The sequence below is a fragment of the Cricetulus griseus genome, chromosome 7, assembly GCF_003668045.3.
Source record: "Cricetulus griseus strain 17A/GY chromosome 7, alternate assembly CriGri-PICRH-1.0, whole genome shotgun sequence".
Taxonomy (NCBI): Eukaryota; Metazoa; Chordata; class Mammalia; order Rodentia; family Cricetidae; genus Cricetulus; species Cricetulus griseus.
Window position 1 is genome coordinate 111323408 of NC_048600.1, and position 13961 is coordinate 111337368.

Sequence of the window (13961 nt, forward strand, 5' to 3'; positions counted from 1 at the left end):
CTTACGCTGCCCTATAAGATCTTTGGGGAGACCTTAGGAGCCGTCTTTTTCTAGCCGTCTGCCATGGCGGGTGGGTGAAAGACCCGAGCTAACATGGGGTTAGCTCGTTAAATTACAATAAAGCCTCGTGCAGTTTGCAGCAAGCTCTCGAATCCGCCTGGTGATTGGGGTGACCGCGAACCTGGCCTGAGACCCCGGATACTTGAGTTTTCGGGGGTCTAACAAGGGGATGAGGAAAGACAAGAAAGGGGAGGGGGGGAAGGAAAGAAAAAAAAGAAATTTTGGACACAAGATTTCCTAGGATAGAATTTTACTTACTAAAAAAAGTGTAGTTCAATGGAAACACTGAGGACACTGCTGCTTCCTGTACCGAGTGCCCATGTGCTCAGAGCCATCCGTTCTGAGTTTCATTTTCTTCTCTTTTTGTAGAAATTTGACTTTTGTGATGTCAAAACATCAGTGTTTTTCCTTTTTTAAACTTTTTATTATGTATACAATGTTCTATACTGCATGTGTCCCTGCATGCAGAAGGGGGCACCAGATCCCATTATAGAAAGCAGTGAGCCACCATGTGGTTGCTGGGAATTGAACTCAGGACCTCTGGGAAGAGCAGTCGTGCTCTTAACCCCTGAACCATCTCTCCAGCTCAGTCAGTTTTTCTTAATTCGTGTTTATGTTCACTGATTTTTGCCTGCATGTGTGTGTGTGTAAAGGTGTCAGAAGTCCTGGAATTGAAGTTTATAGGCAGGTGCAAACTGCCATGTGGGTTCTGGGATTAACCCTGGGTCCTCTGGAAGAGCCAGTGTTCTTAACCACTGCGCCATCTCTCCAGCCCTCAAAACATCAATCTTATCTATAGTCTATCCCAGAGTTTTCTTTCTTTTTTTGGTTTTTCGAGACAGAGTTTCTCTGTGTAGCTTTGGAGCCTATCCTGGCACTCACTCTGGAGACCTGTCTGGCTCTGCCTGCCTCTGGCTTGCTCCACCAACGCCTGGCTCTCTTTATTTAATTTTGCCATGCTTGTCTTTTTTTTTTTTTTAAGATTTTACTTATTATGTCTTCTGCCTGCATGCCAGCAGAGGGCACCAGATCTCATTCAAGGTGGTTGTGAGCCACCATGTGGTTGCTGGGAATTGAACTCAGGACCTCTGGAAGATCAACCAGCGCTCCTAACCTCTGAGCCATTTCTGCCGCCTCTATCCCAGTTTTCATTCAGCTGCTCTTCAACTTTTCAGGATAAACAACCTATTTTTGTATAAAATTTGCACAGTGCATTCAGTCAAGTCAATTCTTTCTTAATTTCTTGAGTTTAATTTATTTTTAGTCAGAATCTCTATACACAACTTTGGTTGACTTGGAACTCAGAGATCTTCTGCCTTAGCCTCCAGAGTGCTCGGTTTAAAGGTGTGCTCCACCATTTCAGGCTTCAAAGTGACTTTTGCTTGTTCCAGATAGGATTTTTTCAGTATAAGAGATTTGGCGGTCCAGGAATACATTTAAAGACCAGGCTGACCTCCAATTTATAGATTCCTGCCTCTGCCACCCGGTAGCTGGGATTAAAGGTGTGCCCGGCTCAAACTGACTTTTAATACCTTTTTTACCAAGGTCTTCATAATCTGACGGGTGGTGGTGGCACACACCTTTAATCCTGGGAATTAAAACCAAATCAAGAGCAACCATTGATCTTAACCACGGAACCATCTCTAGAACCCTTTAGGCCAAAGTTTAAAGAATGGGAATCTTAGCCGGGGATCTCTGTGAGTTCGAGGCCAGCCTGGTTTTAAGCAAACCATTCAGATGATTCAGCCCAATTTCCAACCATTACTAGCTTCATATATCCTTTGTTCCTGGCTCACTTGTTCAATTGACATTTAAATATATTTAAAATAGTGTGAAAGGACGCCCCGGTGGCACAGACCTTTAATCCCCAGCACTCAGGCTCAGAACATTCCATCCTGTCTTTGTGAGTTCCTGGCCAATCAGGCTACGTAGGGAGACTCTATCTCAAAAAAAAAAAAAAAAAAAAGTAAAAGAATTTAAAATAAAAAATAGATGTAACTGCAAAGGTTCCGGAAAAAAGCTCACACCTGTGATTCCATCAATAGGGTGGCTGAGGCTGCAGAGCCCAATTTTGAGGCCATCCTGTGCTGCAAAGTGACTTTCCTTTGGCCCTCTCCACTAACTTTTCTGCTTCTAAACTAACTTCTCTGAATCTGGGATTCCTCGCCTGTAAAGTCGCAGGGAAGACAGTGTCCAGTGGTTGGTTAGTTTCGTTTGGTTTCTCTGTGTAGTCCTGGCTGTCCTGGAATTCAGGCTGCAGACCAGACTGGTCTCAAACTCACAGAGATCCCCCTGCCTCTGCCTCCCAAGTGCTGAGAGTAAAGGCGTGCGTCACCAACGCCCGGCTAAGACTCCCATTCTTTAAACTTTGGCCTAGAGGGTTCTAGAGATGGTTCCGTGGTTAAGATCACTGGTTGCTCTTGACTTGGGTTCAATTCCCAGGACCCACATGGTAACTCAAAACCACCTATAATTCTATTCCCAAGGGATCTGGTGCCTTCTTCTAGTTTACATAGACATGCTTGCAGACAGAACCAAATCTCAGTTAATCAACCAGGTTTGGGCTAGATCTCAAAAAGTAAAGGATACCTGCTGGCTGTATGCTCTTTTATTTAATTTTCTGAGACAGGGTTTCTCTGTGTAGCTTTGGAGCCTTTCCTGGCACTGGCTCTGGAGACCAGGCTGGCCTCAAACTCATAGATCCGCCTGCCTCTGCCTCCCGAGTGCTGGGATTAAAGGTGTGAGCCACCACCACCGGCCCCAGGGGTTGTTATTCCTGAGGGCAGAGAAATTCAATGCACAATGCCTGGCACTCAGCAGCAAGCTTTCTTTATACCATCAGACGTCAGCTATCACGTCCCCACGGTTCACTGTTTACCTGTCCTTTGATTAAGAAAAAAAAAATCTGAAAATCCGGGCTTTGGTGGCGCAAGCCTTTAATCCCAGCACTCGGGAGGCAGAGGCAGGTGGATCTCTGTGAGTTCGAGGCCAGCCTGGTCTCCAGATCGAGTGCCAGGATAGGCTCCAAAGCTACACAGAGAAACCCTGTCTCGAAACCACCACCACAACAAGCTGTGACAATCCTTCTCGCACGAGTGGTCGGACGCGTCTCCGCGGGGACCCAGCGAGCCACCGGTTAGGTTCAAGTTTTCAAGGTAAACTCGGCAACTTCCGCTTCTAGAAACCTCTCCAAAGGGGAGCTGGAAACTTATCGCGAGAGTCTAACGGGACGCGTCCGCGGCTCGGGTCCTCTTCTCGCGTTGTCTGGCGAAATGGGGTCGAGAAAAAAAAAAAAAAAAAAAAAAAAAAAAAAAAAAAGGGAAGCACGAAGTATCGCGGGAGTCCAGTGCAGTCTCGCGATACTTCGGGAGCTCGCCCCTCCCCCTCAGCCAAGTGCCGTTTCGGTTTAATCTAGTGTGTGACTGAGTCTGTGTGAGGGAGCGAAATGAGTGTGTGAGGTATTGGGCTGAGGCGGAGGCTAGGCAAGGGCCTCCCTCAGAAACGAGGGACAAAGCGAGAGGGCAGGCAGCCTAGGCCGCGGGGCCCGGGCGACCGGGCAGGGGAAGGGCCCGCGCAGTCCTCCCGGGGCGCCGGAGCCGGAGTCGGCCCCTCAGGCTCTGCCGGGCGGGCGGCTTCCTGCTTCCTTGGGCTGCCGGGCTCGCGGGCCTGAAGGGCGGCTCGGCGGGGGCGGGCAGCGGCGAGGGGCGGACTCGAGCAGCTCGGGCGGGCGCCTCGCTCGCTCTCCCTCCCTCCCTCGGCTGCCGAGAAGCTCATTTCTGCCCTCGCTGCTTCTCCCCCCACCTCATGTAGGAGGGCGCTGAGGAGCGAGAGGGAGGAGGAGCCTGGCCTGAGGTCCCTTCCTTCCTTCCTTCCTTCTTTCCCTTCCTTCCTTCCGTCTTCCCTCCCCACCCCGTTTTCGGGGTTCTGGTGGTGGGCGTGGAGGTGGGGCTGGGGGGGAGGGTGGGGCTCCTGGGAGCGCCGGGGAACTTTCCCCCGTCCTGAGGCCCGGGCAAAGGGAATGCCCAATTCGGAGAGACATGGGGGCAAGAAGGACGGGAGCGGAGGCGCTTGTGGAACTTCGCAGCCGTCATCGGGAGGCGGCAGCTCCAACAGCAGGGAGCGTCACCGCTTGGTGTCGAAGCACAAGCGGCACAAGTCCAAGCACTCCAAAGACATGGGGTTGGTGACCCCCGAGGCGGCGTCTTTGGGCACGGTAATCAAACCTCTGGTGGAGTACGATGACATCAGCTCCGATTCAGACACCTTCTCCGATGACATGGCCTTCAAGTTAGACCGGAGGGACAGCGACGAGCGTCGCGGGACGGACCGGAGCGACCGCCTGCACAGACATCGTCACCACCAGCACCGGCGGTCCCGAGACTTGCTAAAAACTAAACAGACGGAAAAGGAGAAAAACCAGGAAGTCTCCAAGTCGGGATCTGTGAAGGACCGGATATCGGGAAGTTCAAAGCGTTCGTTGGAGGGGAGCGATGACTACGGGAAGGCGCAGATATCCAAAAGCAGCAGCAAGGAATCCAGGTCATCCAAACTCCACAAGGAGAAGACACGCAAGGAACGTGAGTTAAAGTCTGGACACAAGGACCGCAGCAAAAGCCATCGGAAGAGGGAAACACCCAAAAGTTACAAAACGGTAGATAGCCCCAAACGGAGGTCCAGGAGTCCCCATAGGAAGTGGTCTGACAGCTCCAAGCAAGATGACAGCCCTTCGGGAGCTTCTTATGGCCAAGACTATGACCTTAGCCCCCCGAGGTCTCACACCTCTAGCAATTATGACTCCTACAAGAAGAGTCCTGGCGGTACCTCAAGAAGGCAGTCAATCAGTCCACCCTACAAAGAGCCTTCTGCTTACCAGTCCAGCACACGGTCACCCAGTCCCTACAGCCGACGACAGAGGTCCGTGAGTCCCTATAGCAGGAGACGGTCATCCAGCTATGAAAGGAGTGGCTCTTACAGCGGGAGATCGCCCAGCCCCTATGGTCGAAGGCGATCTAGCAGCCCTTTCTTGAGCAAGAGGTCTCTGAGTCGGAGTCCAATCCCCAGGTGAGCTGTTGTTACCTGTCTTTCGTGAAGTAGGGTGGGTTGGGAGGGACTGGCAGTTAGACTTTATAACATTTTGTTAAAGTTTGCTTTAACTAGGTTGGCTAGTCATCTAGGTAAGTCTGGCTTTCCCTTAACCCAGAATTGAGAAAGATTTCACATGCCTCCAACTGCTCAAGCAAGGTAGGTAGGTACTTTTCACTAGTGGGGAATCTTCTGTTGTAAGAAATCACCCTTCTGCTTAGGGAGTGCATAGTCTCCAAAACTTATTTAACAACTTGTTGCTTTGTCTTAAAACTTTGTGCTTAAACCTTATTGGAACTCACAAGAGAATTGAAAAATTATAAACTTTAATTTCTATTATTTTTAGTCCATTTGCCTGTTAACCTACCAATTTTGTCTAGATATGTCCCCAGATCTATAATTATCACTATTACTTTACTGAAGAGCCCTATCTTGTAACTGTTTAGTGAAAATTGAGCTAATGAGGGTGTTTTCTTTTTGACATACAGCCTAGCAAAAACAGGTTTCAAAGACAGTTTGTTGAATTTTTATTTTGGTATTTTGGATTTTTTTTTTTTTACAGCACCACTGTTGACTTACCTTGTTAATACTAACAATTTTCAAAATCTTCCTTGAACTAGGTGGTACTAATGCCTTCAGCTTGTTTTTTTTTTTTTCAAGACAGGGTTTCTCTGTGTAGCTTTGGAGCCTATCCTGGCACTCTCTCTGGAGACCAGGTTGGCCTCGAACTCACAGAGATCCTCCTGCCTCTGCCTCCCAAGTGCTGGGATTAAAGGCAAGTGCCACCAACACCCGGCCTAAATACTCTTTTAAATGTATGTCTTGTTCTAGTCTGCATAGAGTAGGGCTTTGTGTGACAGTAACCCTAAGCACTGATGGACTCTGGGACTGGGCTTGGGCCTGGGGGCCCCCTTTCCTTCCTCTAATGGGAGATGGAGTGGGCTGCACTTCCCTGTGGTCCCTCTGCCTCCCAAGTGCTGGGATTAAAGGCGTGCGCTGCCATCGCCCAGCTTTGAGTGGAATCTTAATATTTCCTAGTGACCTTTGGCAAATGATCTAATTTGTCCACACCTGAGTTTCTTCTTGTGGAAAATAGGAATAAAACTGCCTACTTCAAGGCAGTTGTGAAGATTAATATATATGAAGCATGTTATTGTGTCTTGTACACAGTGTGACTCAGTACATTTTATGAGTGAAGACCACTGGTAAATATTAATTCATTCATGTGTTTTATAAGTCAGTGTATATTTCACTGTCTTAAAGGTACTTAAAATTTAAGAGTATTTGCCTAACTACAGTGCTTAAGTTTTCTTAGTATTTTCTCATTCTGTAATTAAAAAATTCAGCCAGGCGTTGGTGCCGCACGCCTTTTATCCCAGCACTCCTGAGGCAAAGGCCAGGGGGATCTCTGAGTTCAAGGCCAGCCTGGTCTCCAGAGCAGAGAAAACCAAAAAAAATTCAAACATAGGTTGAAATAATTATAATAAACATGCATGTATCTAACACCTAAATTTTGCAACTAACATTTTGTCACATCTGTTGGCCTTCATTGGTGCATCTTTTGTTTAGAGTCATCTCAAAGTCATAGCAAACAGCATACTTTTTGTAAACATCTAGCATGTATACCATTTCTTAGAGTTTATACTTTTTTAGAGAGGTATGATTAAACAGAATACATAAGTCATGAATGTGCCATTTATAATGTTGCATAGTTTTGAAAGGGAACCTAAGAAGTATTTTTAGAATTTTGTGTTTTTTAGACAAGGTTTTACACTGTAACCTGAGGTGGCCTGAAATTGCCTATGTAGCCTATGCACATCTCAAACTGACCTGGGATTTCTAGCAATCCTGCCTTAAGCTCTTGACTGTTGGGATTACAGACAGATAATAATAGGCAGAATGTTTGTTTTCTTGAGAGTGTTAACATTAAGGTTATTAAGGTTACATGAAAAATTTTTTACTGTTGAGTTTAGATATATAAAAGGCTAAAATAGGATTTTGTCTTTAAATCATTCCTTTTAGATAGATTCTTAGAGAAAATAGCAGATACCAAGTTCTCAATTCACTTAAGAGAACTGAGAAAGTTGTGTTCCTTAATTGAAATTAATGCAGTGATGGCAGGTATAAACCCGGAGGGATACAGGAGAGTAGTGGGGGATGAAAATATAAAATATTGGAAACATGCACCTTTTTTTGTTGGCTTCTAGAAAGCATTATTTGTACCCACATAATTTTATTTATTCGAATTTACAACAGGAAATTGCAAAAAAAAAAAAAAAAAAAAAAAAAGAGCCTGAGCAGCCTGGCACACATTCATAATTTGAGAAGCTTAGCAAGTGGATTTTGATTTTTGAGGCCAGCCTGGGCTATTTGAAATCCTGTCTCAAAAAGACCAAACAATGAATAGGCTGACAAGATGGCTAAATACCTGTTTGATCCTCAGTTATCCTCCAACCTCCACAGATATATACAAGCAAAATAATAATAATAAACCTATTTCTTTATATGCCCCCCTCCCCCATAGGGTTTCTCTATGTAGTCCTGGCTGTCCTGGTACTTGCTTTACAAGACCAGGCTGCCTCTTGCTTCTATAGTGCTGACATAAGAATCTAAAAGGCCTCTTCTCCCTTCAAAAAGAGGCCTGGTGATATAATTCAATTTACATAGTATACTTTGGCCCTGTATTCTTTTTTTTTTTTTTTTTTTTTTTTTTTTTTTTTTTTTTTTTTTTTTTTTTGACTTGATGACAGAGTTTGTGTAGCTCTGACTGTTCTGGCACTCTGTGGTAGACTCTGCATTTGGGAAAAACAAGAAACTGGAAACAAGTACCATTTTGGTTATGGGTCAGAGTTTGGGGATTTTTGCGTGTTAAGGAAGTGCTCACGAAGTAGACCAGGCTGGCCTAGAACTCAGATTCACCTGCCTCTGCTTCCCTGGTGTTGAAATTTAAGACATGGGCTACTACATCCAGCTTTATTCTTTTTTTTTTTTTTTTAATGGTCCCTGAACACTTTTACTTCTTAAATTTTATTTTATTTATTATGTATATAGTCTTCTGCCTGCATGCCAGTGGAGCATCAGATCTCATTTTAGGTAGTTGTGAGCCACCATGTGGTTGCTGGGAATTGAACTAGGTACCTCTGGAAGAACAGTCAGTATGCTCTTAACCACTGAGCCATTTCTCCAGCTACCCCCCCCCAACCCCCAGCTTTAGTCTTGATAGGGTCTAACTGTAGTCTTGGCTGCTTTGGAATTCCATGTGTAAGTGAGGCTGTGCTTGAACTCAGAGATTTCACCTGCCTTTGTCTCTTTAGTACTATAATTAAAGGTGTTTGCCACAACAGTATATGGTCCAGTACCTCTTTTTTTTTTTTTTTTTCTTTGAGACAGGGTCTCACTATGTAGCTCTGGCTGTCCTAGAACTCACTCTGTAGACCAGGCTGGCCTTACTCACAGACATCCAACTGTCTCTTTCCCCCAAGTGTTAGGATTAAAGGTGTGTGCCACCACCGCCTGGCAAGACAGGGTCTTATACAGACCAGCCTTCCTTGAATGCAAAGAGATCTGCCTACCTCTTCACGGGTGCTGGGACTAAAGGCATGAACCATCATGCTTGGCTGTACTCAGTTTTAGTGGTTTGTATTGTTGATTTTTCCTCACACTGAATCTTGAGCAGGATTGTAATGAGAAATCCATTTGTGTCTGTTTAAGGTTTATCAAGGATTTATTAAGATATGAAAGGGGAAAATATATTCATAAATACAAGATATGGTAAATCAGTTGCAAAGTCTTTGGAAAGCTGGGGACCAACCATTCACTGCTTCACCAACGCCTGACCTGGTTTTCACCACCCCTTTGTCCTTCCTTATAATGTCTTGGCCGGGCATTGGTGGTGCACGCCTTTAATCCCAGCACTCGGGAGGCAGAGGCAGGTGGATCTCTGTGAGTTCGAGACCAGCCTGGTCTACAAGAGCTAGTTCCAGGCCAGCCTCCAAAGCCACAGAGAAACCCTGTCTCAAAAAACAAAAAAAAAAAAAAAAAAAAAAAAAAAAAAAAAAAAAAAAAAAAAAAAAAAAAAAAAAAAAAGAAATGTGTGTGTAAAGCTGCACTAGAATTCAGGTGCCAGAACAGCAGTAGCTGATGAGTATATTGGCAACTCTTGTTTTCTTCTAAGTTTATTTAACTGATGCCCAAACAAAAAAAAAAAAAAAAGAAAGAAAAGGTCTTATAGGCACACAAGCACCATCTCTATCAGGCCAGATAGCCCAAGGTCATATACCCATTAAGGGGCTATAGTAAAAGTAGTAATTAATGAGTGGAAAAGTAATTAATGAGATTTTAAAGATTCTAAAGTTCCAGAGCGCTCTCTCTCTCTCTCTCTCTCTCTCTCTCTCTTTCTCTCTCTCTCTCTCTCTCTCTCTCTCTCTCTCTCTCTCTCTCTCCCTCTCCCTCTCCTCTCCCTCTCCCTCTCCCTCTCTCTCTCCAGGGTTTGTAGCCTAGGCTGGCCTCCAACTCACAGATCTACCTGCCTCTGCCTCCCGAGTGCTGGGATTAAAGGTATGGGCTACCACTTCCTGGCTAGATTTCCAGATTTTCTTTTTCTCTTTTTCTCTTTTTCTCTTTCTTTCTTTCTTTCTTTCTTTCTTTTATTTAATTTATGAGCATTGGTGTTTTGTCTGCATGTTTGTCCTTGTGAGGGTGTTACCCTGAAACTGAGGTTATAGACAGCTGTGAGCTGCCATGTAGTTGCTGAGAATTGAACCCAGGTCCTCTGGAAGAGCAGCCAGTGCTCTTAACTGCTGAGCCATTTCTCCAGCCCAGATTTCCAGATTTTATTCACAGTCATTCCTCATACAAAATTTATTTTGTATAATGGCTGAGCAGTTAAGAACATTAACTGTAGCTGGGCATAGTTTGAAGCCAGCCTGGTCTACATATCAAATTTCAGGCCAGCCAGAGCTACATAGTAAGATCCCATTTCAAAAACAAACAAGTTGATTTGTGCATGTAGTAATTTCTTGTCTTACATGTCCTAAAAAGTTGAGTGGAAATCATTTTTTCTGTAAGTAAGACCTTTAATATCAACCAACACTTGAGGGGAGACTAGGACAAGATGATAAAAAAGATACCAAGAAATGTTATAGCTTTTAAATTTCTAAATTTTGTATATTGGACATTTGTTTTCTAGAGACACAATTTTATAATAAACTGAGTCTATAAAGTAGTACCATAATTAAAATTTAGGGAAGTTGGGCTGAATGAAGTCTTGGCTCAGTGGTTAGGTGCACTGGTTCTTCCAGAAGAACATTCCTGGCACCCATACAGTGGCTCACAAACATCTCTAAATCCAGTCCCAGGGGTTCTGATGCTCTCCTCTGAAGTCCTTTGACACTGGGTACAGACATGGTTCTCTTACCGAAATACAGGCAAAGATTTAGAAAACAAAATTTCTCAAAGTAAACATTGTGAATATGACTATATTCTGAAGTGGAGACATGCCATCTGATATAAGTACATAATGGGCAATTTAGGTGCTTTTCTGTTTCTTAAAATTTTTCCTTTAAGACAGGATTTCTTTGTGTAACCTTGTCTGTTCTAGAACTAGCTCTGTAGACTAGGCTTGCCTTGAACTCATAGACCCTCCCGCCTCTGCCTCCCTAGTGCTACAACACATTGCCAGCTTATTTTTTCTTTATTTTATTGTTTAATTGCAACAATTCTGTCTCTGCCTCCTTAGTCTATGATTACCAGTATGTACTGTTAACCTTTCTGTTTTACTTGTTTTTGTTTTCTTTTGTTTGAGACAGGGTCTTAATTCATAGCTTAGGCTGGCTTGAAACTTCCTTTGTAGAGCAGACTGTCTCAAATTCACAGAGGTCCTAAAGGCATGAACTTACCACCCCAGATGGTTGGTTCTTTTTTTTCTTTTTTAGTGTTTATTTTTATATTTTAAATTATGTATGTGTTTGTGTGCATATATGTCCATGAAGGCCAGAGGCTTCTAGATTCCCAGATCTTGAGTTACAGGTGGTTTTGCCCAGTGTGGGTGCTGGGAACCAAACTTGGGTCCTCTGCTAGATTAGTGCCCATTTAACCATTGAGCCATCTCTTCCAGTTCCTTATTTGATTTGGAACAAAGTCTGAATATAGTTCAAGTTGTCAGGGACCTCACTGTGTGGTTCGTACTGGCTGCTCAGTAACTGAGTGTGTGTTCTAAGTGCTGGGATTACAAACCGGAGCTGAGTCCTAGCCAAATGAATTTTTAATTTTACTTAATTCAAGTATAGACTCATACAGAATTTAGAATTATGTTTTATTTTTAGATGGTCTCATGTAGCACAAGCTGGCTTTGAGTTTTCTGTATAGCAGAGGATGCCTTTGTTTTTTTTTTTTTTCTTTTCTGAACAATATGTATATGTTTGCTTATATGCATGTATCTGTACCATGTTCATGCCTGGTGTTCAAGGAGATAGATACATAGCTGTTGGAGGGTTTGAGCTACCAAGTACTGGGAAGTGCTTTTAACCACTGACCCTTTTCTTTTTCTTTTCGAGACAGGGTTTCTCTGTGTAGCACTGGCTGTCCTGGAACCTGCTCTGTAGACCAGGCTGGCCTTGAACTCACAGTGATCTGCATGCATCTGCCTTTTCTCTAGTCTCAACTTTGAACCTCCCTCCCAGAGGGAGGGGGGGAGAGAGAGAGAGAGAGAGAGAGAGAGAGAGAGAGAGAGAGAGAGAGAGAGAGAGTGTGTGTGTGTGTGTGTGTGTTTTCTCTGACAGGGTATCGTGTGTGTGTGTTTTCTCTGACAGGGTATCGCTGTCCTGGAACTCACTCTGTAGACTAAGATGGCCTTGAACTCACAGAGATCACTGGTCTGTGCCTTCCAAGTGCCAGGGCTTTATGTATGCACCACAATGCCTGACTTGTTTTATAATTGTTTTTATTTTATATGTATGGATTATTTGCCTGTATGTCTATACACCATTTACTTGCAGTTCCTGGGGAGGCCAGAAGAGGGAGTTTGAACACTCAGCACTAGAGTAACAGTTAATTAGCCATCATATGGGGTTTGGGATTAGAACCCCAGTCCTCTGGAAGAGTAGCCAGTGTTCTTAACCATTGAGCCAGACTCTCCTAACCCTATTCCTCACTCACTTTTTTTTTGAGACAGTAAGCTGTTTTTGAGCCCATGTTCTTTGGCCTCTGCCTTTCAAGTGCTAGGAGTAAAGGAGTATGCTACCATGCCTGGCTTTAATCTACTTTTAAAATTGGTAACTCAGAATGGGATTAAATTTACAGATCCAGACCCTATTTTTTGCTGACCTATTGTTCTCTTTATATCTCTGTATATTGTTGATTTAAACTCTGTTTTGTTTTTGTTTTTGTTTTCAGTAGGAAATCCTTGAAGTCCAGAAGCAGAAGTCCTGCATATTCAAGACACTCATCTTCTCATAGTAAGAAGAAGAGATCCGGGTCACGTAGCCGTCATTCCAGTATCTCACCTGTCAGGCTTCCATTGAATTCCAGCCTGGGAGCGGAACTCAGTAGAAAAAAGAAGGAAAGAGCAGCTGCTGCAGCAGCAGCAAAAATGGATGGAAAAGATTCCAAGGGTTCACCTATAACTTTGACTAAAAAAGATAAAGTTGAGGTGAAGGAGTCAGGGTTAGAGTGTAAAAAGTTACCCAGAGGTATAAAGTCAGAAAAATCTACCACAGATACTGAACTGGTAAATGTAGCACATTCAAACACAGAGGTAAAAAATTGTTTAGATACAGGGAAAGTTAAGGTGGATGAGAACTTGCAGAAGCATCCTGTTAAGGATTTGAAAGCACAGGGAACAAAAGACGCTAAACCTGTAGCACTGAAGGAAGTGATTGTTACTTCAAAGGAGACAGAGACTTCAGAAAAGGAGACCCTTCCACCTCTTGTCACAGTTACTTCTCCACCCCCTTTACCGTCTACTACCCCTCCACCTCAGACACCCCCTTTGCCACCTTTGCCTCCACTACCAGCTATTCCACTGCAGCCACCTCTGCCTCCTCCCCAACCACCATGTAGTCAAATTCCTGTTTCTAGTACTTCAATATTGCCCTCATCTCCTCACCCAAGGACAGCTACTCTATCCTCTCAGACAAATTCTCAGCCCCCTGTACAGGTTTCTGTGAAGACTCAAGTATCTGTAACAGCTGCTATTCCACACCTGAAAACTTCAACATTGCCTCCTCTGCCCCTCCCTCCCTTGTTACCTGGGGATGATGATATGGATAGGTAAGTCCCATAATAGGATGAAAGAAGTTAGTCTTCTTTATCTATGATTTATTTTCTCTTTAAATTTTTTGAAACTATTAGAATGCATATCTTTTAAGGATGCTTTTATGGTTAGGACTTGTTTTTTTGTTTTTTATTATTTGTATTATTATTGTATTGCTTGAGAGTAGAGCATTAGAACTTTGGGTTTTTTTTTCTTTCACTTTAAAAAGTTACCTTATTTTTGAATGTGTATACTGTGTCTTAGTGTGGAGGCCAGAGGAAAATTTGGTAGGAGTCAGTTGTGTGTTTACCTGCTGAATTACCTCTTGATGGGCACCTTCTGGGGTTGGGGGGGGATAGGGTCTTGTTATACTCATTATATAGTCTCATAGCAATCCTGCCTCAATCTCGTGAATCCTGGGATTATAGACATGCACCACTATGCCTGACAAGAATTAGATTTGTGTGTGTTTGTGCACGCATGTATGACTATTTTGCCTGTACATATGTGTGTGTAATATTTGGCCAGAAGATGATGATGAATCCCATGGAATAAATATGGATGGTTC

At 43.9% G+C, this 13961-nt stretch overlaps 1 protein-coding gene across 8 annotated transcripts in view; it reads left to right on the forward strand.

The window, feature by feature from the left end:
- Positions 1-4009: 4009 nt before the first annotated feature.
- The window catches only part of Cdk12 (cyclin dependent kinase 12), a 73478-nt gene continuing 63526 nt past the window's right edge, over positions 4010-13961 (forward strand). For 5 of the 8 annotated variants that reach the window (XR_003486877.2, XR_003486881.2, XR_003486879.2 and 2 more), the window contains exons 1-2: positions 4011-5121; positions 12535-13410. Coding sequence is in view for 3 of the 8 variants with exons in the window: in XM_027424051.2 (XP_027279852.1) it covers positions 4079-5121; positions 12535-13410 (1919 nt within the window). In the remaining 5 variants the exon portion in view is untranslated. Of the gene's footprint in view, positions 5122-12534; positions 13411-13961 lie in introns of all 8 variants that reach the window. The other 3 variants (XM_027424051.2, XM_027424053.2, XM_027424052.2) reach the window with 2 other exon arrangements.